The 23,616-nt window shown below is 57.2% G+C and overlaps 1 protein-coding gene across 28 annotated transcripts in view; it reads left to right on the forward strand.

Annotated features, from left to right (window-relative positions):
* MACF1 (microtubule actin crosslinking factor 1) overlaps nucleotides 1-23,616 on the forward strand; it is a 148,542-nt gene that overhangs the window by 39,202 nt on the left and 85,724 nt on the right. For 12 of the 28 annotated variants that reach the window (XM_069803044.1, XM_069803066.1, XM_069803047.1 and 9 more), the window contains exons 3-25: nucleotides 46-135; nucleotides 2,661-2,738; nucleotides 4,525-4,617; nucleotides 11,030-11,196; nucleotides 12,481-12,593; nucleotides 12,686-12,792; nucleotides 13,052-13,171; nucleotides 13,277-13,372; nucleotides 13,630-13,757; nucleotides 13,871-13,964; nucleotides 14,741-14,895; nucleotides 15,035-15,311; nucleotides 15,759-15,887; nucleotides 16,162-16,239; nucleotides 16,387-16,548; nucleotides 17,173-17,277; nucleotides 17,887-17,982; nucleotides 18,352-18,477; nucleotides 20,713-20,865; nucleotides 21,359-21,513; nucleotides 21,888-22,014; nucleotides 22,449-22,632; nucleotides 23,212-23,381. In XM_069803044.1, coding sequence (XP_069659145.1) covers nucleotides 46-135; nucleotides 2,661-2,738; nucleotides 4,525-4,617; nucleotides 11,030-11,196; nucleotides 12,481-12,593; nucleotides 12,686-12,792; nucleotides 13,052-13,171; nucleotides 13,277-13,372; nucleotides 13,630-13,757; nucleotides 13,871-13,964; nucleotides 14,741-14,895; nucleotides 15,035-15,311; nucleotides 15,759-15,887; nucleotides 16,162-16,239; nucleotides 16,387-16,548; nucleotides 17,173-17,277; nucleotides 17,887-17,982; nucleotides 18,352-18,477; nucleotides 20,713-20,865; nucleotides 21,359-21,513; nucleotides 21,888-22,014; nucleotides 22,449-22,632; nucleotides 23,212-23,381 — 3,003 coding nt within the window. Of the gene's footprint in view, nucleotides 1-45; nucleotides 136-2,660; nucleotides 2,739-4,524; nucleotides 4,618-6,980; nucleotides 8,102-11,029; nucleotides 11,197-12,480; nucleotides 12,594-12,685; nucleotides 12,793-13,051; nucleotides 13,172-13,276; nucleotides 13,373-13,629; nucleotides 13,758-13,870; nucleotides 13,965-14,740; nucleotides 14,896-15,034; nucleotides 15,312-15,758; nucleotides 15,888-16,161; nucleotides 16,240-16,386; nucleotides 16,549-17,172; nucleotides 17,278-17,886; nucleotides 17,983-18,351; nucleotides 18,478-20,712; nucleotides 20,866-21,358; nucleotides 21,514-21,887; nucleotides 22,015-22,448; nucleotides 22,633-23,211; nucleotides 23,382-23,616 lie in introns of those variants that run through there. The other 16 variants (XM_069803045.1, XM_069803040.1, XM_069803049.1 and 13 more) reach the window with 4 other exon arrangements.

Below are 23,616 nucleotides of genomic sequence, written 5' to 3' on the forward strand. Positions count from 1 at the left end.
GGGGGCAAGCGAATCTGATGGCTTCTCCTCCCCGGCTCTCTGCAGGTGCGCAAGCACATCAATGACCTCTACGAAGACTTGCGAGATGGCCACAACCTCATCTCCCTCCTGGAGGTGCTGTCGGGAGTGAAGCTGGTAAGTCCCCAGGGCTGGGTCGCGATGCTTTTGCTCCTCCCACTGAGCCCCCCCCTCCGTCCTCCCCCCCGCTCCCCGCCGCACCCAGCCATCAGCCGTCATTTCTTATGCCACATTTTTGTTTTCAGATGTCTGTCGTTGTTTCTTTTATTATTATTACTATTATCATTTGTTGTTGTTAGTAGTATTATTTTATTTATTTTCACTCAAACCCGTGTTGCCCAGGCTGGTCTCTTGGATACCACCAAAACATGCGATTAAAGCCGCTGGCTTATAGTGCCCTGAGTGGAGCCCTCTTTTTGTGAAGGCTTACACACCTTCATCTTCTACATTTGGCTCCATATTTAATATAACGGATAATAGTGGCTTAGACTAAAACTGTTTCTGTGACAGCGTGCCCAGCAGTTTAGCTCAGATTTGACACTCCTGCCCTGTGCTCAGCTCCTGCATGAGCTGGATATCTAGCAGTCGGTGGCGTGCAAACCTTTTCCTGCATCTTGAGCATCGTAGAGTCCCGTCCTTCCTCCTCCTCCTCCTCCTTCTCAGACTGACACATTCACTCAGCTCTGGGAAGATCCCGATTGCTGCAACAGGGTAGCACAGCAGGAATTATTTTAGTTTTCCCCTAAAATAGGATCTGGGCAAAGATCTCCTAACTCCCTCTGTTACCCTCCAGAGATGCCAAATCAGTTTTTGTGGGGGCTGAAAAATTGGATCGAGCTACTTGTGATCCAGACAGCTTCCTTCTCTTTGCTTTGGCTCTCAAAGCCGAAGGGGAAATTTCTGTGCTCGAGCCCAGGGTGTGCCAGAGATCCAGCTGCCTTCATCCCTGCTTTTTTGTTTTCCCTTTTACCTGGGTGTTGCATTTTGGTTTCCATTCTGTCTCCCTGTTGTGTCACCCTCCCATTGCCGCTGTCCCTCCCGTCCTCGTTAGCAAATAGAGCCGCCAGCTCAGAGGAGCCTTCGCCTGGTGAGAGCGCCGGCCTGGTGCCGTGCAAGCAGTGAAGAGCGTGAGGAGGAAGATGATGATGATGAAGAAGTAGGTTGAGTCTGCCCCGGCTGCAGCGTATCCCTGGCGGACACTGGAGTGCCGTCAGATAGTCCAGTGCAGCCCAGCATCGCTGGGGGCTCCGACCTTCCCCTCTCTTTGGTTTCAGCTGGGGGTTTTTGATAAAACCCACCCAACTCGCCCAGGGTGGTCACCCCGAGCGAGGGTCTGCGGAGGGGAAGCTGTAAGAGCCGAGAGGCACTCGATGCCACCATCCTCGTTCCCGGGCTGTGTTCATGTTAACTGGATTATCTGCGCGCGCATTGCAGTGTCGGCCTGCAGTCAGGGCACGCCACCCACCTGGTGTGACAGCATGTGTCCCCCCCACGGGGCGGGAGGGGACAGGGACGGGGTCCTGCACGCTGCTCCCGGCCGGGTCCCCATTCGCTCAGCCCTCAGGGGGCCGCTGTGACGGCTGCTCACCTCGCACTGCATGGACAAGCTCCGGGCACAGGCACCTTCTCGGGGGGCTGGTGCCATCCTGGGGTCCGGGACATGAGCAGCAATCCCGTGCATGTGAGCGGAGATGGGAGTGAGCACAGCCTGGCCACAGCTGAGGGTTACCCTGAAGGGGCCAGACCCCAAAACCTTGTTCAGGTGTAAGAGAAGGTGTGTTTTCCAGTCCCCTTGCTCTTGTGCGCAGTGTCACCTCCCACCTGGAGCAGTGCAGAAGGAGCTGAGGCTGTAGCATCTTCCCACCGGGCTCCGGTCCCCTGCAGCCCTGGAGATGTTCCCCTTGCAGGGACAGCTCTTCCCCTTCAGGCTGGGGAAGGAAGGTGACCCAGAGGACTTGGGGTGTCCTGGCAGTTCAAGAGCATCCTTGTGACACCTCCTATTGAGGCTGAGATCAGGATTTGGGCATCGATCCTCCCACGCCTGCTGATTCAAAGCAGACCCAGTGTCCCACATCCTTCTCCTGGCCACAGCTCAGCCGCCGGGTACCTCGGAAAATCCCTTGCCTGCAGCAGCGGCGATGAGCACAGCCCAGGGCATCTCATTTCTTCCCTCCCCAAGGGTTCAGAGATGATACCTGGAGCAGCGGCCCCTGCCCACATGCGGGAGGAGCCGAGCCGGGTCTGCAGGGGCTGATGCTGAGGTCAGGGTTCCTCTGCCATCAGCGGGGACCCGCGGCCGGTCCCTGCCTGGGATCTCGGAGGCTGAGCTGGTCCTGAGCCTGGACGCAGACCCTCGGGGTCTCAGAGGAGGTCGAGTTCTCAGGGTCTTCCCACCTCTGTGCCCCACCGTGGCCTTTTTGCCCTCTTTCAGCAGGATCTTGCATAGCAATGACTTTCTTTGTCTCCAGAGCAAGAAGATAGAGCAGGGCGTGTGGAGTGCACGGGGGCTCATACCAGCACGCTGAGTGCGGGGGGCTGCCACAGGCGGCTCTCGGGGGCATGCGGGGGGAGGCTGTGCATGCGGGGTGCTGCCGTCCCGGCCCCACGAGCCTGACCCGAAGCATGTCGTCTCTCTCTTGCAGCCGCGTGAGAAGGGGCGGATGCGTTTCCACCGGCTGCAGAATGTGCAGATAGCCCTGGATTTCCTGAAGCAGCGACAGGTAAGGGCTAATTTAGGCTCATCCGGAAGAAGAGCTGGGTGATTTGCGGTTCTTTCTCCTGGCCGGGGCTTGGGAAGGGTGTCGAGAAGCAGTGTCAGCCTGTGCTGGTAAGGATGGCTGTCAGGGGACTTTCCCCTGTAGGTGTTATGCGCTTTCAGAACCACCCATGCGGCGCAAAAACTAGTATCAAAATGCGGGACCACGCTCCAGTTCTAGGAAGGGGTTTGCAAATGTCACAGACGGTCACTTCTGCACCCCAAAAGCCTCAGCCAGGGGCTCCCCGGCGGCAGATCCCCGCAGTGGGGATGGATAGCTGTGGCACATCTGTACCTTCCTACCAGCTTTAGGGGGAGATGTGGCAGCTGGATTCTGCCCAGCCCCACGCAGCCATGGCCTCGGCGCTGGCACAGCCGGATGCCTCTTTGTGCAGCATCACCCCTCCAGATGGTAGCACGGGCATATCGTCCTCCCGTGCCGCCCCTGGGCAGCGTCGCCCTTCGGCTTTCAGAGGGCAGGTTCCCTCCGCCGGGCTTTTGAGAGGTGCTGGCCCGGCAGTGCCTGTGCAGCTGGCAGAGACCAGGCATCCTCCGCACCCCTGGGCAGATCCCGCCCGGAACAGTGGGATGCATCCCAAGACTTGTTGGCTCCAAAACCCCCGCAGCCCTGGGGCCGGGTGTCCTGTTCCGCCTGTTGGGTCAGGTCTCCCCACTGTGATGCTCCCTAGATATGCCGAGATGATGATAAATTGTACCAGTTCATGCTGAAGCAGAGACTTTTCTCTCTCTCTGTTGGCCTGAGGGCACTGAATAAATTTAAGCACGTGCCCCACTCGAGGGAGGGTGAGCTGCTTCCAGCCCCTCCCTCCTCCTCCTCCCCAGCCCCTTGATAGAGACATTTTGCCAGGGGCTCTTGGGAGCTTGTTTCTCTACTTGGATGAAACAGCTTTTTCCTTTGAAGTGTAATGGCCTGGTGGCAGTGGCTTTGCTGGGATGTCTTACCCCAGACGCTCCTACTAGAGACTGATTGTGGGGTCCCGTTGAGTGTTGGGGAGCGGGGAGTCTCCCATGGGGACCCCGCTGGGGGAGAAGAGCCCAAAACCCGTGGCAGCTCCTGGGAAGGCAGCTGCAAGGAGAGCAGGAGCAGCGGCCGGGCAGCACCGCTCCGGTTTGGATCCGCTGGAAGCACCGAGGCTGGTGCTGCAGGCATCTCCGCACGTTTCGGGGACTGCACATGCATTTAAACCATCCTTAGAGCAAAGCAGCTGGGAGGGAGCAGCTCTGGGACTGCGTGGGGCCAGAGTCTGCCAGGACAGGGGCTTTCAGTGGGTGCTGGGGAAGGACCCTCAGCGAGGACAATGCTGGCGTTTTTGCCTTTGTTAGGGCTGATTGATGAGCAGCTTGGTTTTGAACCCAGGAGGGAGTTAATAAAGCTCGGCCATCCTTTTTTAACCATGCTCTGTGGTCTGTAGCTATTAAATTATGCACTAGTGCTCGGGGCTTCGGGGACGAGGCGCTTCTCCGTGTGAGCTGAAATAAAGCCATTAAGTGCTGGGAAAGCTCTTCTAGATGGAGAGTGCTAGAGATGTCAAAAATCCTTCCTTCCCCGCCTTCCCGAGCTGGGGCACGGGGTGGCCTCACTGCCTCTTTGGGAAACGCTGGGTGTTGCGTGTCCGCTCCTTGCCGGAGTGCTTGGGATGGCCCTGGGGACAGCATGGTCGGGGACATGTCCCCCTGCTCTCTGTGGGTGAGGCCGATGGGGAGTTTTGACCCCGTCGCTTCTCTTTCAGGTGAAACTGGTGAACATTCGCAACGATGACATTACAGACGGCAACCCCAAGCTCACCCTGGGGCTCATATGGACGATCATCCTCCACTTCCAGGTAGGTCCTTGCTGAAGGATGCGGGGCGGACGGCGGGAGTGCGTTGTCTCCTTGGGGCACTGGCATCCGTCTCTCCGCATGTTTCGTGGCGATGCTGGCACGCGGATCGGTCCGGAGGATCAACACGCGTTGGAGTGTCATGGAGACCGGTGTCGGAGAATAGCAACACCCTTTTCTCATCGTTTACATAATGAAATCATTAATGATGGGTTGTGTGCGGTGGCCTCCCGGTTGGCACCAGTGTTGTTGGCGGTAGCTGTTTGCTCAGCTGACGTCTTTGGAGGAGAAGAACAAATTCGGAGGGGGCCGAGGGGGGACAGGCTGAGCTCCCACCCACATGGGGCTGTTATCCTGAGGCGCTCCCAGCCCTTTGGGTGGTCGGTGCAGCCACGGGATCTTTTGTTGGGATGGAAAATGTCAGCTGCGTGACAGTGGTTCAGGACAGTGATGGGAGAATCTCTCTGACCCAGCTGGCGTGCTGGGGAACACGCTTAGGACCGTCTCCAGCAATCATGTGCTATAGATGTTCTTGCAAAACAGGGTCTCGGGTCTTTAATAGCCTCAAATTATCCAATTGTAGCTTTGATGCCCTCTGGGGGACGACGCGTGGTCCCTAATGCCACCAGTGCAGTTGGCATGTGGGGCTTGCTGAGCAGTGCTACTGTCAGCAGCTCGTTAGCGATGTGGCATTAGCTCTTGGGCCGTCTCTGCTGTGGGACCGAGCCCGTGGGAGCTGCCGTATCCCGGCTCCCTGCCATATCCCGGCTCCCTGCTGTATCCCCGCTGGCATCTTCCAGATGAGACTGGCGCTGGCTTTGAGACCTCGTAAGGAAGATTTTCATTTTTGGAGGATGAGTGGGCAGCGCCCTGGGGAGAGGCTTTTGAGGAGGACCATGGGGATAAATAGGGTGGAAGGCTGCTTGCTGACGAGACGCTCTGCCTTGTGTTTTCGCCTTGGGAAGCAGCCGGGGTCGAGCAGGGTCTGGATGCTGATGAGTCACCGTCATCTCCGGTGAGGCCCTGGCTGGTGGCATCCTGTCCCCGCTGTCCTCCGGGTCACCCTGCCCTGGTGCATCCTCTGCTGCAGGAGACCAAGGAGGGGAGATCAGGGGGTCCTGGGTCCCCTCCGTGCCCAGCTGGGATGGGACGTTGCCATCCTGCTGGGGGGGGGACAGTGTGGGTGACAAGGGGCCCCCAGGGGAACTGGGCTGGTGCCGACGAGCCTGCATGTCCTCTCCCTGCCTGCGCTAACGGGATTTTTTCTGGGGTTGTAGCTCCATTGTGAACCTCTTAATCTCCTGCGTCCCAGTGCCGCTGCCTGGAGGCAGGCGGCTGGGAAAGCCCCAGGGAGAGGTTTGGGGTGGGCTGGTGCCGGTGCGGAGCCCAGGCACTGCCAGCTCTGCAGGGAGCTGGAGTGATGAAGCCACGGGGGCTGCTCCCTGTGCCCTGGGAGCTTTTGGGGTCACTGGGTCCCTTAGTCATCTCCTGGGTTGCTCCTCGTTGAGTGTTTCTCCCTTTCCAGCTCTGCTCGCTGGGGCTGAGCTCAGTCCCCCCATCTTTATGCACCCTGCTCCCCATTTTCTGTCTCACCCCTGCTTTCGGGGCGTGTTACCCTGCTCTGGTCTCTCTGAGCTGGCAAGCAGGGTTGGGATACTGCGTGCTCCTCGAACCCCTGCCCTTGGTGGCCTTCGGGGCAGGAGGGAGGCAGAACGTGGGGCCGACCGGGATGGGGAGCATCGGCGCTGCTGTAGCCTGTTGGGACCCCACAACTGCGGCTCCCCGAAGCGATGCTGGGTCCCCAGGGTACCTTGGGCTGCCCTGCCGTGCCCCGAGCTGGGTGACCCTAGCAGGAGGGTGGGCACGTAAGCGGGTCTCTTGGGGCTCTCGGCATTAAAAATTAAGGAGTAAACCTCCCGAATTGGAGAGAAACACCCTTGTGGGAGCCGGCGCAGCGTCTCCGTTGGCGTGCATGCAGAGCCGCTCTGACTCCTCCCTGCTTTTTTTTTTTCCCCCATTTCTCTCCCACCCCTTCCTTTATGCTACCTTTGCCAACCTTCCCTGGGTTTTGTGTTTTTTATCCCCCTCTTCCCCACCCTCTCCCACCCCCCTCCCCACTCCGCTGCCTGATTCCTGCTCCCTGTTTGTGTTGGCGAGGGCCGTGCTCCAATTACCTCATATTTGGAGAGAAGGACGCCGCAGCCAATCCCTGCTCCCTCTGCTTTTAGGTCAAGTGATTTCTGAACTGCAGTGAGATGCTTTGAATTTGTCTTCTCACAGCGCCCAGGCTGTAAGATGGCTGTCTGGAGCGGCGGCGGCGGCGGCAGGGCTGGCGGGAGGGAGCGGCGGCAAGGGGCAGTCCGTGGCACGGTGTACGGCGTGCGTTTGATCCGATGAAGCCCGGCTCGGGATTTATTCGGGAGCCGGCGACTCGCTTAGCTGCGTTACTGCCGGCACTGAGGAGGAGGAGGAGGAGATGGGGAATTCTCTGGGCTGCGTTAAAGAGCCGAAGGAAAAAGCTGTGGGAAAGCCACCCCTGTCTCCCAAGAAAAGGGTCCGCTTTAAACGGAGGCGGAGGGGGAAGAGGAGAGCGATGCTGGAGGCAGCCCCGCAGGAGGACCCCCCGGCCCCGGAGGTGCCTGAGGATGAGGAGGCGACAAAGTCAAAGGCAGCCCCCCGGCAGGAGGGAGGAGAGGAGCCCACCGGGACCTGGCACCACGACGGGGACCCCAACCCGGCAGCCCTACACCCCGGGCTCATCGTGCAGGTGAAGGAGCGGTTTCAGGGAGAGGTGCAGAAAGCTCGCCTGGTGCTGGAGCCGCAACGGCCGGGTGCGGCGGGGGCTTCCCCGGAGGAAGGCACCACCGTCATCGCCCGCTTGCTGGAGAACCCGGCCGAGAAGGACTGCGAGAAGGCGGTGAGCCGGCTGGTCGAGCTGCAGAGGAGCGGTGCGGGCAGCCGCCGGGCCGTGCTGCTGCCCCTGCGCGGGGGGATCGATGGCCGCGTTGATGGACTCCTGTCCCCGGCGAGCACGGTGTCTGGCGAGGAGCCAGCGAAGAGCCGGGAGTCGGGGACCGGCAGCGCCCTGGATGCCTGGGGGAAAGGAGGCAGCCACGATGCCGGCTCCAGCGCCGCGTGGACCTGCTCCTCCGCAGCAGAGCCAGGCACCGTTTCGGAGCTGTCTACGCCATCCCCCATGGTGGATCAGCTAGAAAACCCCAGCGTGGGGAGAACCTCAGGGTTGCCGTTGTTTCGGGCTGGGGAGGGAGACGGGCATGGACTGCCGGCCTCCCGCAGCCTGTCCTCCTTCAGCGGGCGCAGCGGCGGGGTGGCCCGGAGCTCCTCGGGGTACGGCAGCGACCCGGCACGCCAGCCGGCCAAGGGCGCTGGAGCCGGTGGGACCACAGCATCTCCCTCTGAAGGTGGCCGCAGGCTCGCTGCGGAGGGCCGGGCTTGGAGGGGGAGCTCAGGGAAAGCCGGAGGAATGGTCAGTGTCTGCGTGTATTCTCGCCCCCTTTTCGGAGCGGGGCAGGGGGGGACCTGGTTCAGTGGACCCCAGATCCTGGTGGCCTCTGGGGACAGTCATCTCGGTGAGGTGCAACCTCGTGCTGAGCACAGGTGGGAGGGCTCTGGTGCGGAAAGCTCCCGAAGCCTTTCCCCTCTGAGCATCTCCACCGGGAAAGCATCCCTGGGGGACCGACCCGTCCCATCCCTCGCTCCTGGCACAGGCAGCCGGAGAGCAGCTCCCACCGGAGCCGGCGGGTGCGGCCGGCGGTCACGCAGGCTCTCGGTGCCGTTGCGTTCGCCGCCGTTGCGTTCGCCGTTGGCAGCGCGCTTGTTGTCGCCGGTGGCACTCGTGCCCTCGGGGCTGCTGGGTCGGGTGTGAGTTTTGGGGTGTCCCCTCCCTGCTGCCCGCGCTCAGCTCTCAGGCAGCAGGTGAACGTGGAGGTGCGGGAGCTCTACCTGCTCCGAGTGGGGCTCCGAGGGGATGATGCTGTGTTTTGGAGCCCGTTGTTGCTGTTTGGAGGTGGCTCTTTGGGGGTGACAGGGCGGGCTAAAGGTGCTCTTGCGTTTGGCCAAGCTCTGCACGCCTCAGGACAAGCGTGTGGTTGGAGGGGCAGGAGAGGGGCTGTGGCCCCCAATACCTTTGCCGGGTTGGGACCGGTGTTGCAGCCACCATCCGGCCTTCAGCGTCCTGACACCGGTTGCTTGATGTGCGAGGCTGATGTTGGAAGGCTTTGGAAGGGGCTGGCCCCCAGGTCCTGTGAGTTTTCACTCTCTCTTCTCGCTGGTGCCTCCCTAAATCTTTGTCCTGACACAGACATGTGAAGAAAGGAGGGTGGAGCTGGTGCCGCATCCTGCACCTCCGTAAGCGCATCTCTAGGAGGGTCTCCTGCAAGCATGCCCTTGGGGAAAGGCCCAGCGGATGGAGAACCCCAGTTCGGGGTGAATTATTAAAAACAAAGGATTTATCTGAGCTGGGTGCTGCAAGGAGCTCCCTGATGGGCAGCGGTGCTGGAGAGCCCAGGTGGGGCACAGCCTGTGGGTGGGTTCACAGAAGGTATCATTCTGCTCTTAATTAAGAGCTGCCAGGTAATCAATAAGGGGGTGCTGGGCGGGTGGAGGTTTGTGAGTCCTTCCCTGCAGGCGTGGAGGGTCCCATCCTGCTGCTCACCCAGTGCATCGCCCTATCCATCCTGGCTCTGCCACCGGGTCCCAGCATCCCTAAGGAAACCGGGCCCCGGGGCTGGAGGAGTTAAAGGCAGCGCCGGCGGTGTGGCAGCGGCTGACAAAGAGCAGTTTTGTGTGTGATGAGCGTATCAGGCTCGGGAGAGGGAGGTGAGCTGCAGCATACCAATTACACCGTCGCTCGCCATGCTGTGCCTCGGCAGCATCCAGCATCCTCCTTGCCGGTGGGAGAGGCGGCTAATCCTGCAGGTCCCTGCCTCCTGCCTGCACAGGGATCTCTGGCATCTGGGACCTGTGCGATGCCAGCACCCAACCGGGTGTGTTTTTGGGGGGGATAAAGCAACTGGGTGTTTTCAGGATGGAGGGGGCTCGGTGGGGCGGTGGGTAGGGCTGGGTCCTGGCACACCTTCTCCCTGCAGTGCCGGGAGGAGGAATCCAGCAAGCAAACAGCCCGCGTTGCCTTTCCACAGGCACCCTGGAAAATACAAGCAGCTTGCATCCTCCCCTTTGTCTGCCCCTTAATTAAGGGGAGGTAATTGTACTAATTGGGGAGCTGGGGGGGGGATGGTGAGGAAGAAGCCGTGCCAATCAGAAATATGCTGGCATGCGGAGACACGTGCGTTTTGTCACGTGCAAGTCTGGGATTCGCAGCCAGTCCTGTGCGTCTTGTCTAAGATGAGTCTGTGACTGTCGGTCTCTTTTGTTGGGGAAGTGGGTCACGGCACCCCTGGTACCTGCTTTTCCAGGCACAGCAAGGCAGAGGGGGGATGCGACAGCCTTTTCCCCATCCTTCTCTTTCTCCCGGGATGGAGCTGGTGGCCCTGCTCCAAGCAGCTCTGCTGGCTGGAGCTCGGAGAGAGACTTTTGCCCCATGCGTCCTCTCAAACAGCACCTCCAAGTGCTATTTCCCACTTCTTAAGTTAGTATTTTTTTACAGCGTGATGCTCGAGGGGGAGCATCCCCTGCCATGCCGGCAGCCCCCTGCGAGGGATGGCGTCGGCGGTCCCCTCTTGGGCTCTCCCGGGTGCTGCTGGATGGGGCTGACCATTCCAGCGTGAGCCCCGGGTGTCCGAGGGTGCTGGGGCTCCTTGCGGTGGGTGCTGGGCAGGAGCAGTCCGTGGAGCGGGTTTGTAGAGGAGGGCGCACAAGTATTGCTGTTGGCACAGCATGTTTTGGGGCGGGAAGAGACCTGCCAGGGCATTGCGTTCCCGGCGAGGTGTGCCCCGAGCCCTGGCTCGGGGGGACGGTGCCGGTGTAACCGATCTCCGGTGTGCTCGGAGCACGTATGGCTGCAGCCGCTCCGGAGAGCAGAGCCTGGGCAGAGGAGAGGCTCCAGTGAGCTTGGTGGTGGTAGGAAGCCAGGGTCTGGTGGTGGCGGGTCCTGTGCCGGCAGGGCAGGGCTGAGCTGGGCTGCCCGCGTTGACCAAGCAATGCCTCGTGCCCCTGTGAAATGGGGTTGCCAAATGGCTGTGCCTCCCTCGCCTGCCTGGATCTCCGGTCTGCCCAAACCGTGCCACCCCTCAGCACCCCGGTACTGTCCTGCAGGTCCAGTGGTCTGTTCCCATGTCTGTTGGCTGTGGGGTCCCCTCTCCCCCACGGTGACCAGGAGTTTTCCTCCTGCCCTTCCCGGCAGCTGCCAGGTCTCGGGCAAGTTCGTAGAAACTGGACATGCCTGATGGTCATTCCTCCTCCCGCATCACCCCATGGCTGTGCCGCTTCTTTACAGATCTCCGACATCTACATCAGCGGGGAGTCAGGGGATATGTCGGCCAAGGAGAAGCTGCTTCTGTGGACACAGAAGGTGACAGCGGGTTACATCGGGGTGAAGTGCACCAACTTCTCGTCATGCTGGAGCGATGGGAAGATGTTCAACGCGCTCATCCACAGATACAGGTAGGCAGGAAGGTGTGGCGGAGAGCATCGTCTGGGTGGGAGGAAGGGCTGTGGGGACCTCCTGGGGGTCCATGCCCACCGCTGCGGTTGGTGATGGTCCAGAGTGCTTGGAGATGTAGGTGAGGCTTGCAGGGAGCAATGTCACTTTTACCTGGAAATCATCTCTTCTGCTAGGTAGCTGGGGGGTGGATGCTTGGAAAGAGCAACAAATAGATCGTGTTGCAAGAAAAAACATCTTGAATGAGGTTGGGGAGAGGCAAAAAAGAAAAGCTTTTAAACTGGGAGTGCTGCAGTGTTTTATGTGTTAGTGCTGCCCTTTCTGCTCTCTGTGAATAGCAGCACTTCCATCCGCGCTTTCATCCAAGGATCTCTGAGCTCTCCCGAGCAGCAATTAAACCTCTCCCAGCTCCTTGAGAGACAGCACAGCCCCACACACCTTCCATCTGCTGAGTGTAGGCAGCGAGTCAGGGCTTGGGCCAGCAGGACCGGCTTCTGCCCTGGCTGCTTGGTCAAGGGGACTTGGCACGGCCTTGAGAGACTGCAGGAGAATAGCAAAGGCCCTGTGAGAAAGCATCTCCTGGTAGCTGGAAATAGCACTGCCTTCCTGCGCTGCTCTGTGCTCGCTCGTGGCCGGGAGGAGCGGGCAGGGTTTAGCTGGGAAGGACGTACAAGGCTGCTGCGGGCAGGAGCGGGCAGGGTTTAGCTGGGAAGGACGTGCAAGGCTGCTGCGGGCAGGAGCAGGCAGGAGATCTGGTGTGCAGTGGGCAGCAGACTCGTGGTCCACAGAGGCTGGGATTTTCCTGGCTCCGCTGCGCTCGTTTGCGGTTCGTTTGTGCTGCGGTTTGCCGGTGGTGGTCTGTTCCCAGCACAGGGCTGGCAGCACCCACGCCTGCTGCTTTCCCTCTCCTCTGCTGCGGACAAAAGGCTCTGCCCGTATCCTCCGGAGAGGTGTAACCACCCCGTTTTGGGGCTGTTTCATGCACCTCTTCCCAGGGAGGGCTTGCAGTCCCAGCCCGGCACGCTGCGTACAGAGCGGGTGCTGGAAAGGGCAGGTCCCAGAGGAGTGTAAGAGGTTTTGCTTGACAGCCTGAACATCCCCTTCCCAAAAGGGATGAGGTGGGGAGGTGCTGCAGCCCGGGTCCCCTCAGAGAGCCACCAGCCTGGGACAGGAGCTCAGACGAGCCCTCGGGAACCACCTGGGGCTGCGGTGCCCATCCGGGATGCTCTGCCCCTGGGTGCCTTGCGCTGTTTGCCAATGTCATGACTTTGGTGTATGTCTTGCAGGCCAGATCTGGTGGACATGGAGAGGGTGCAGATCCAGAGTAACCGGGAGAACCTGGAGCAGGCCTTCGAGATCGCCGAGCGGCTGGGGGTCACGCGGCTGCTAGATGCCGAAGGTGGGTGGCTGAGGGAAGCGGCTGGTGCAGGGAGATGCCAACCTCTCTGCCCGCTCCTGTTCCTCATTGCCTTTCTGCTTCTCCCTTGCCAGATGTGGACGTCCCCTCTCCGGATGAGAAATCCGTGATAACTTATGTGTCTTCAATCTACGATGCCTTTCCCAAAGTCCCCGAGGGAGGAGAAGGGATCAGTGCTATTGTAAGCATCGCTGTGGGTTGGGAGGTTGGGACAGAGATTTGGGAGGCAGCTGGGAAAGGTTTGGAGGTTCCCTGTCCACTCTAGCAGATGGCCGATGGGTGGAAGAGACTCGGGGGGGAGGAAGGAGCTTCCCTATTAGCGTGTCTGCCCTGTGAACCGCCGGTGTGACTGTAGGGCTGTGGCGTTCTCCAGGCTCTGCCTCTCCCCCGCGGAGACCTGCCTGCCAGCAGTGCTCTGCAAGGGTGCTCTCGCCCTGCAGGAGGTGGATTCGAGGTGGCTGGAGTACCAGAGCCGCGTGGAGTCCCTCATCTCGTGGATCAAGCAGCACACGATACTCATGTCAGATAAATCCTTCCCCCAGAACCCTGTAGAGCTAAAGGTAGGTCCTGGACAAGGTTCCTCCACAGTGTCCCATGTGCTCAGTGCTGAGAGCTGGGTGGTGGCGTTCCCCAGGGTGGTTTCTGATGAGCCTTTCTCATCCCAGGCACTTTATAACCAGTACATACACTTCAAAGAAACTGAAATCCCAGCGAAAGAGCAGGAAAAAGGAAGGATAGAGGAGCTCTACAAACTGTTAGAGGTAAGTATCATCCTGGCTACCCGGAGGCTTGTAGGTGGGAGTGTTGTGCTTTTAGCAAGACTAAAGTGTGCTCAGTTCAGGTTTATTTTGGAACAGAGAAGTGGAAATAACCCTCAGGGTGAATGATGTAGCACGCAGCACGCTGCAGGAGCACAGGCAGAGCTGTTGCCTTATAGCCCCACTTTCCTTGCTGTAACCTCTCTCTAGCCAGCTCAAGGAGGAGGTAAGGAATGCCGTTCTCTTGATGTTTTCCTCAGGTATGGATTGAATTTGGACGCATCAAGTTGCCCCAGGGCTACCACCCCAATGACGTGGAGGAGGAGTGGGGCAAGCTCATCATAGAGATGCTGGAGCGCGAGAAGCTCCTGCGGCCAGCGGTGGAGAGGTCGGTGCTCTGCCCGTGGCAGGCAGAGTCCCCTGTGGGAATGTCCCCTGCTCCCCTGGCTGGAGGGACATCCCAAAGCCTCTCTCTCACTCTCTTTCCCTCTGTCATCGCAGGCTGGAATTGCTGCTACAAATCGCTAACAAAATCCAGAATGGTGCTCTGAGCTGTGAAGAAAAACTCACTCTCGCAAAGAACACGCTGCAAGCGGTGAGTGGGGGGTGATATTTTCCTCCTGCTAATTTTTTATTTATTTTGTTTTCCTGCCTCTTCTTTTATGTCCATCTCTTCCTCTCTCTTCTGCATGGGTTGGTGGGTTCCCCTGGACGGCTTTCCTTTCTTTTCTGACATTGAGCCTATCTCAGAGCGGCTATGGGGCAGTGGTAGATACCTGGTGATCTATGGCACGAGGACCTTGGGGACAGGGGGGCAGGGGAACAGCCTGGCCGTGCAGCAGCCTGCCTTGGGGGATGCAGCTAGTGAGGCTGGACATCTGCAGAGGTGCTGGCTTAGAGGAGAACTGCAGTTCTGGGAAAGCTTGTTGTATAACGAGGCTTAAAACCCTAAAAATCTGTTTTATTTGTCTAAAAGACTGGCAGAACGACTCAGTTGCAGACTTGTCGCTACCTGGGTAGGGAGTAGATTTCTGAAGACTTGTGTCTTGTTCTGGGAGAAAGAGATGTAAGGGCTGGGAGCTAAAAATGGTTACACCCAAGCAAGAAATGAGATGCGCGTTTAAGTGACTGGACTGTCCATGGGACTAACCATGGGAGCCCATCACTAGAAGCTTTCAGTTCGTCTGCAGGAGCTTTTCTGAAGGGGATGTCCTGGGTGTGGTGTAAGTGATGAACTCGTGTTCTTCCGCTCAAGTGAAGCCTGTGGATCAAAAGGTCTTTTTGGTCTCAAAGTTGATGCTGGGCTGCTATCGTGTTCTATGCGCCTGGGCTGAGGGGACCCAGCCCTCAGCCTCCTCTCTCTCGGTGCAGGATGCTGCTCACCTGGAGTCAGGCCAGCCGGTGCAGTACGAATCCGACGTGGTCGTGTATCTGCAGGAGTGTGAAGGGCTCATCCGCCAGCTACAGGTGGATGTGCAGATCCTTCGGGATGAGAATTACTACCAGCTGGAGGAGCTGGTGTTCAGGTGAGAGGGGCCATGTCCGAGATGGTCTGTGAATGGAGAAATGTGGTCAGGGGCTGATGCATGGGGCTCCTCTACTCTGTTGTGGGGAAGGAGGGAGAGTGCCTGCATCTTCTCAGCTGTGCCTTGCTTGCTCCTCCAGGATCATGCGGCTGCAAGATGAGCTGGTGACGCTGAGGCTGGAATGCACTAACCTGTACAGAAAAGGCCACTTCTCCACCCTGGAGCTGGTGCCCTCTTCCATGCTGAGCACGATGCACTTGAAGGGCGAGTCCCTGACGAAAGGGCTGCACACCTCCTCTGCCTCCTGGTTTCGGAAGCCCATGACCAGGACAGAGCTGGTGGCCATCTCCTCTTCCGAAGATGAAGGCAGCCTCCGGTTTGTGTACGAGCTGCTGGCCTGGGTGGAGGAAATGCAGGTGAGTGCTGGCTCTCTGGGCCAAATTACCTGCCTCCGCTCACACTGATGTGGGAAGGTAGGACGCTGGCCTGGGCTTTTTCCTGCCGTTATCTGTGAATAATTGCTTTGATAGTTCAAAGTTTCTGGAGAGCACCGACACTTTTGTCTTGAGTTGGGTTTTCTCTCTTGTGATCCTGCTGATCAGTGGGATCAGAAGATCCTTTCAAAGCTGGAAGCAAATCTGTACTGATGCAGTCAGTCCTTTGGTCTTATGTGGGTGTGAAGCTTGTGTAGGCTGTCCCAGAAATAATTCAGTGTTGGAGAGCTGGCTTAGGACCTTCTACCAGGACTGGCATGGTGTTTGTTCCATCTTGAGTGACCTGGGAGGTTTACTTGCCCTCGTGTCCTTTTGAGATATGCTCCTGCAGATGAGGAGTGCTGACTTGGACCTCTTGGCCTGTTTCAGATGAGACTGGAGCGGGCAGAGTGGGGGACAGACCTGCCAAGCGTGGAAACCCAGCTGGACACCCAGCGGCACGTCCACAGCAGCGTGGAGGACCTGGGCTCCAGTGTAAAGGAGGCCAGGATGTACGAGGTACGGCGGCACGGGCTGGGTGACACAGTGCATGGCACGTGTGCGGGAAGTCGAGGGCATCGGGATCGGCTCTTGTGGGTAAAGGTGCCTGGGGCAGAGGCATTTGTTAAGGACGGAGCTTCTGAATTGAGGCTGGGCTGGTGCAAGAGGCTGCTGCCCTGAGCATCCTCTGCCCCTCCTCTTGCTCACACAAAGCTGGGGAGAAAGATTTGGAGATGGAGTTTGAAGTGATGCTGTGCTGTGTCGGGTAACAGGAGCATTTTTCCTCCTTCAGGGTAAAATGTCTCAGAACTTCCGCGCTAGCTACACAGAGACGCTTGGCAAGCTGGAGACGCAGTACTGCAAGCTGATGGTGAGTGGGCTTCTAGCACTGCCCGGGGAGCGCAGGGTCCGTCCCTGCCACCCTGCTCCTAAGCATCCCTGCTGCACCACTGGGGAGGGGGGAAGAAACCGGTCGCCTTCAGAGCAGGGAAGAGGAATCACGCTTCCTTGTGTCCAGGAAACCTCGAGCTTCCGACTAAGACACCTCCAGAGCTTGCATGGGTTTGTGTCTCGGGCCACTGCTGAGCTGATTTGGCTGAACGAGAAGGAGGAGGAGGAATTGGCCTACGACTGGAGTGACAATAACCCTAACATTGCAGCCAAGAAAAACTACTTCTTGGTGAGTGACCCCGGGGCAGGGCTCGTGGGATGAGTGCTGTCTTGGTTGCGCTGCTGCTGCTTTTGATCTGATGTGGGACCTTCAGCTACCAAGAGACCTGAAGTCCTCGGAGGTTTCATGCTCCTTCCCAAGTCACTGAGCTTGTAGCTCATGAGTGCAGCTGATGAAAGAGCTCTCCCTAGAGCAGAAAGTGCAAAAAAGTGTTCAACTGAATTTCAATTGAAAAAGCATCAAAAGATGTCTTTTTGGCACTGTTTGGAACTAAAAGCATCTTTAACTAGCAGGGGAAAAAAAAAAAGTCTGAGCTAAAGAGGAAAATTGATTCCTCTTTAAAGCAGTATAAATAAATTGCTGTCTTTCCACAATCACACTGTCTGGAACTGAAGAGGTGACCGGGCAGGTTTCCAGTATCTGTGTTACATCTGCCCTGTGTGTTTGGTGCACAGGAGGCATCCTGGTGGGAGCTGGCTGCGGTGCTTCCCATAAGCCATACTGGTTTCTCTGAGATCCGCTGGTATTTTGCGCAGCGCTCCCATACTGCATGTTGTATTAGTTGGACACATGCTCCGAGCGAGGCTGTTCCCCATAGCCGAGATTTGGACTTTGCTTGTGTTCTTCATGCAGGAGCTGACGACAGAACTGGAAGAGAAGCAGGACATCTTCCGCTCCCTCCAAGACACAGCTGAGCTGCTGTCCCTGGAGAACCACCCAGCCAAGCAAACCGTAGAGGTGAGCGGGCATGCGGAGGCACCAGGAGGAGCCCTGAGGATCGGCTGGCAGCAAATCTTCTCTCCTGGGATTGGGAAACTTGCTGTCCCACCCCACAGTGCCTTTATGGGCAGCCAGGGCTGATAGTGTTTTATGGTGACAGAAGAACATCAGTGCAGTGATAGAACTGTTTTACTCTGGGGAGTGCAATGAGAAGCTTTGAGGCCATTCCCAAATAATCCCCACCTCAAATTAAGACACACAGAAACACTTGTACAGAGCATGAGCCTTTCCTGCAGCAAGGCAATGCAGAGAACGGTCTCGGCTCCCTTGGGGTTATCCAGGCTTGCAGAAAAACAGTGATGGTGAGGCAAAGGGCTGCAGGGACATGTTTCTCCCTGGTGTTTCTCTCTGGGGTGGGAGAAAGCAAACCTGTGCCTGCTGCAGCTCCCAGCATCACTGGTCCAGGGTCTGCCATCTCCTGCTCTTCGTGCCTGTGCCCAAACCCTCCTGGCTGCAGCCAGTTCTTCCCTGTTTATGTACCCGCTGGCTGTAGCTGTGTCCTTCCTGTGACCCTTCTGGCTGGTAAATGCTCATTATTCATCACCGTTTGGTGTGTGTGTTTCTCAGGCCTACAGCGCTGCTGTGCAGACTCAGTGGCAGTGGATTAAGCAGCTCTGCCTGTGCGTGGAACAGCACGTGAAGGAGAACGCTGCCTATTTCCAGGTACTTGGGAGGGGCAGCCCGAATTTCCCTGGTCGCCATCCGCTGTATCCCGCTGCATGAGTTTCATACGCTGCTGCTCCTTTTTGGGGAGAGGGAAGGAGGGATTTGTGGTGCTCATGGGGGCTGCTTTCTCCTGAATCATCTCTTTCTCCTTACCTTCTCCCTGGGGATGTCTCGCTAGGGCAAAAGAGATCAAATTCCATGTAGTTCTGGCCATCCATGTGGGATGCTCACTGCCCTTGCAGCCCTAAGGCCAGAACAGTGTCGGGAGCTGCTGGTTGAGTTGTTGGGGTGGTCCCTTACCTGCAGTGTGCTGCTGAATGCTCGACGGACTTGTGCACATTTCTGTGACCCTCTTCGCCTTTGCAGTTCTTCAGCGATGCCCGGGAGTCAGAGACCTACCTGCGTAACCTGCAGGACTCCATCAAAAGGAAGTATTCTTGTGACCATAACACGAGCCTGACGCGGCTGGAGGACCTGCTGCAGGACTCCATGGTGGGTTCTTGGACATCGCCACCATCCTGTGTGGGTGATGGGTCGCCTTCTTGCTCCGGTCCAGCAGCATTGCTTGGGGTACCTCTTGCTTCCCAGGGAAAACTAGGCTCATTTTATTCCCATAGTGATGCAGTTTTATGTAACACGGTTTGTTTCCCCATCTCGATCGATGTTGTGCTTTTTGCTGGAGCTGCTGCATGTGTTTGTACGTGGCCATGGGGTGCAGGCTGTGTGCCACCCCAGCTGCACCGCTGCGTGGATGTAACGCTGCCGATGGTAGCCGGATCTCGGTCATTATAACAGCCGATGGGTCGCTTTTGTTTAGAGGCACCATCCAGCATCTTTCTGTATCCTCGGGGTGAAGAGCAGGCAGCGTGTGCTGTCCGTGAAAACTCATAGCTTGACATGAGCTGGTTCTTCCCCATCGGTGCCCATCATGCCATCCTGGTCTGCATGGAGCCAGTCGTGTTCTGCTGACGGAGGTGTTGCGCAGAGCCCGTAGGATGCTCCTGTTCCTGCTTTGAGCTGGTGCTTGCTAGGAGCACAGTGGGATGCGGAGACAACGCCTGCGCTTTATCCAGACCAAATCCCATATTAATCCATCGCGCTGTGCCGGTGGGGGGAGAGCCAGGGCAGCCCGGCTGTGCGCGGGGACGGGGCTCAGCAGCGCTGATCTCCAAACACGTGGCCTGGCTTAGCTGTAGCAGAGAGCAGACGATGGGCGATCACACTGTGATCTTCTTGTCCAAATTGGCCTGAAAAAAACCAACCTAAAAACAAAACCCAAGGAGCAAAGGATCAGATGGTGTTCGAAACCAGGGACGGGGGAGGATTTGGGCTGTGGGTTAACCGCTGAGCCGCTGGTGGAAGTGCCAGAAGGTGACATTTGAGCGTGTGGAGGCAGGTGGCTGCTTTGTCTTTGCTCTTAGTGCACACCACTGATCTCCAGGGTGTCCCCAGTGAAGCTGGGATGCCGTTACTGGGTGTTTGTGATGGGTGTATCAGCTGGGCTCACCGTTTTCTCTCCTGGAGGCCTGGGGGCTCCCGTCCTCTCTCATGGTCTTGGGGTTGTCCTGGTCTGTCCTCCAGCGCTACCAGGACACAGAGGAGCCGATCTGGCTCCTGGGGTCCCTATTTGCGAGCCCTGCAACACCAGGAATCTGGCAGGTGCCGTCTGGGGTGGGAGAGGCTCGTCCGGGCAGCCGGAGAGTGGCCACGATCTCAGGACTGGGGCAGCTGCCCTGAGCTCAGCTATATTACTCTTTCTTACCTAATAAGTTAAAGTTGTATTTCTTCCAATCATGCTCCCTGGGACAGGCACAGGTAGTTTATTTAATCATTTATTCTTTTCTTTTTCTTTTTTTTTTTACCATTAAATTATCCTCCACTGTTGTTAGCACACTAACCAACCCCGAGAGTACCAAGCATGAGGGAGAACATTTTTCTGGGATCCTTTTTAAACTTTTGCAGCCAGAATGGGCTGAGCTGCCACTAATCACATGAGCTGCCAGTGTCGTGATCCGCACACGTCTCCATTGGTGCCAGAGGCTGTTCCAGAGGAGCTTTGCCACCAGTCCCCCGGGTTGTCCCATCATCGAACCCAGCAGGGACTTGTGGGAATCAATTACACAGCATCTTCTTCCAACCAGCAAATTTCTACTCAAACCCAGAGACCTGTGCGATCACTCCACCACTAGCCCCTTCTCCTGAGATGTTTTATCTGCATAATTCATCGTATCCCCATTCCAGCCATTGGTTTAAACATGCCTTCATCCTTTGCTTTAGAAAAGGGAGCATGCTTCTGTGGTCTCTCCTCCAGACAACTAAGCGTCCCTGGCTTTGGGCTGGAGCTTGTCCTGCTCTTGGCCCTTTACACTTCCTGGGACTTTAACTGTGGTGTACTCTGTGTTCTCGATTTTTCCCTTTTGAAAGAAAATGTTTTCTTGTCCTAGCAGCAAAAGAGCCAGAGGCGTGCATGCAGCTTTGCAGGGCAGTGGGAGTAGTAGTGGAGAGGTCCCATCCTGACTTGAAGTCTGTCCCCGCTTCCACCCCATCTCATGACCCCTCTTCCCATCCCGTTAGGGCAGCAGGATCCTCCTGATGTGTTTGTTCAGCCCTTTTGATCCCAGCGTAGCTCCTGCGGGCCAGCGTTGGGGTGGGGGGTGCCGAGATGCCTGGGAGAGACCTCCTCTCCCCTGCCTCAAGCAACACGTCCTTCATCCTTCTTTCTGCCAGGATGAGAAGGAGCAGCTCATTCAGTCGAAAAGCTCCGTCGCCAGCCTGGTGGGACGGTCCAAAACCATCGTTCAGCTCCGGCCCAGGAACCCGGAGCACCTTGTGAAGAGCACGATCCCCATCAAGGCTGTTTGTGACTATCGGCAGATCGAGGTGAGGGCTGGAAGGGTGTCGGCATGACTTTGAAAGAGAAGGCAGGGATGAGGCAGGGGAGCAATGCCCGTGATGGTTTAGGATGAGCTCCGTGGTGTCTGTCAATGGAAAGCAGGAACAGAGTGGGAAGAGAGAACGAGGGAAATAGCATGGCTGTTCTTCCTGGAGGAGATTTCCATGTCTCACATTTATTCTGGGCAGGAGCTAAAGTCCTTTTCCCCAAGGATGATGGGCTTCATCAGCCTCAGCCAAATAAGCACGTGGGTGGTAGCCAACTCCGTTTAACTTCCTTGTCTCTTCCTCTCCAGACATGAGTGTGCTGCACTGCTTGGCACTCTACCAGGCTTTTGCCTGATTTTAAAAATAATAATAATAAAAAAAAAATATTTACGGAAGCTGGCTCGCCCCCAGGAGGGAAGCTGGCAGCAAGGGCAGGCATGTGCAGCCCTGCTGCTGGTTTCTGATGGGCCGGGTGGTGTTGGTCCCGTCGCAGATCACCATCTGCAGGAATGACGAGTGTGTGCTGGAGGACAATTCCCAGAGGACCAAGTGGAAGGTGATCAGCCCCACAGGGAATGAAGCCATGGTGCCCTCTGTCTGCTTCCTGATCCCCCCACCCAACAAAGAGGCCATCGAGATGGCCAACAGGTAACTTACTGGTCTCTGCTGCAGGGGAGTCCCAGAGGTGCAATGGCACGGAGATGGGGAGCGGGTTGGTGGCATGGGAGGGGACAGATCTGGGGTGGGAATGGGAGAGGAGCTGGGGTGGAGGAACAGGAGTAGGTGGCACAGATGATTTGGGGTGAGGGAAGGAATCCCCCATAGTTATACAGCTGCAAACTCTATCACAGCAACTGCTGTAGTAGCTTGCGAAAGAGAAAACGATGATTTGGGAGGAGGGATCCTTCCAGGGATCTCTGGCACTGAACAGCAGGAGCATCACTCGCTGGTGGATTAACAGGGTCAGGGCTGAGCGTGCTGGGGAGATCTGGGGCTGATGGATCTGCTCCTTCCCCTTGCAGGGTAGAACAGTTGTACCAGAAAGTGATGGCTCTCTGGCACCAGCTCCACATGAACACAAAGAGCCTCATCTCCTGGAACTACCTGAGGAAGGACATCGCTCTGGTGCAAAGCTTCAGCATGGAAAAGGTATGGTAGGAACTTCTCTGCCTGGCTCTGGGGCTGCGTTGCTCACTGTCCAGGCTTCTACATGTGGCTGAGGAGAAAGGGAAGACCAGAGACTGTGAGGTTGGGGAAGTCAAGGGTCTTTGCACCTTGAGCAGTGGGAAAACCTGAGCTTGGGGGTTTTGTGCAAAACGATTGCAGTTTTTCCCAATAAAAAGAGCATCAGCACTTTGCTGCTGAACTGTAATAAGCATAAGAGTTCGTTGTCTTAGCGTTTCATTAGGGAGTGAGCAAGGCTGGAGGGAGGCATGAGGCTGATACGGAGGAGCTTGCCTTTTCTCCTCTAAAGAGAAAATACTCACTTGGCAAACGAAGGTGATTAAGCTGGGGAGGGTGGCTTCAGGTGATGTGTAGGAAGTTGTTCCCGGCAGTTAGATGTGCTGCTTTCCCACTTGCAGCTCAGATCCTTAGCGCAAGGCGAGTGCCAGCAAGCCATGAAGAGCCTCCAGGCGCACTACGAGGACTTTCTGCAGGATAGCCGGGACTCGGAGCTCTTCTCGGTGTCGGACCGGCTGCGCCTGGAGGAGGAAGTGGAATCTTCCAAGGAACACATCCGGCAGCTGCTGGAGTCCATGGAGAACGGTGAGCTTCAAAGGGATGATGGATTAACCAGGAGCTGTGGGGACTCATAAACAAAGGACTTATGGGATGGCTTAATTTTCTTTTTTTTTTTCTGAGCTAGCTAGTTGATGGTGTGAGAAGCTGCTCTCCTTATTTCTCCATCCATTCAAGTGTTTGGCCTTGTTCCTGCAGAGAGGGCTTGGCTTTGCAGCTTCAGCTTAACTGTTGAGTCCTCTTACCCTAAAATTGTTGGAGATGGGTTTAGTCATTAGGATGCATTCTGAGCAAGGAGTTTTTCCTGCATTTAATCTTGAAGAAAATATATGTGGCAGTGACACGTGTGACACAGCAGCACTGTGAGTCCCACCAAGACTGAGGACTCTGGCTTTGTCATGCCAGGTGCCCTGTGGCTGGACTTATTCTCAGCTGCGTTTGAACAAGATTATTTGATTAAGTTGTTTTCCGTCCGAGCAGAGACCCTGGTGCCTCGGTGTCAGCATGATGCTGCACGTGGCTCCGGGGCTTCCAGCAGGTCCCATTTGGGGCAGATGCTGGCTGGGGTTGTCTGAGCTCCCGTTTTGGTTTGTCTGTGACTTGCAGAAGACAAGGATGAGACCGTTGCCAGGACATACCTCTCCGAGCTCAAGAATATCCGTCTGCGCCTGGAGGAGTGTGAGCAGAGGCTAGTGAGCCGAATCCAGTCCCCGAGCAGCGCCCGAGCAGATGGTGACACTATCCAGGAAAACACTATCCGCATTGCAGAGCAGGAGGTCAGTCCTGCTGCTGTGAGAAGTGGAGGGGAGGGAGGTGGTGGCTGCTGGTCTTCAGCATGTGCCAAAAATAGCTTTAGCTTCTCTGGGGTGAATGTGTGGGTGGTGGGTGCATGACTGCGCAGGGTTGAAGGGGATCTTGCCGTGCAGAAGGTAGCAGGAAACCTCTCCAGGTGGACTCCCTGCTTCATTTCATACCATCTCCTTTGCCAAGGGCTATTCTGCTTTTTCTCCA

Source organism: Haliaeetus albicilla, chromosome 16, assembly GCF_947461875.1.
Source record: "Haliaeetus albicilla chromosome 16, bHalAlb1.1, whole genome shotgun sequence".
In the NCBI taxonomy this organism is placed as follows: Eukaryota; Metazoa; Chordata; class Aves; order Accipitriformes; family Accipitridae; genus Haliaeetus; species Haliaeetus albicilla.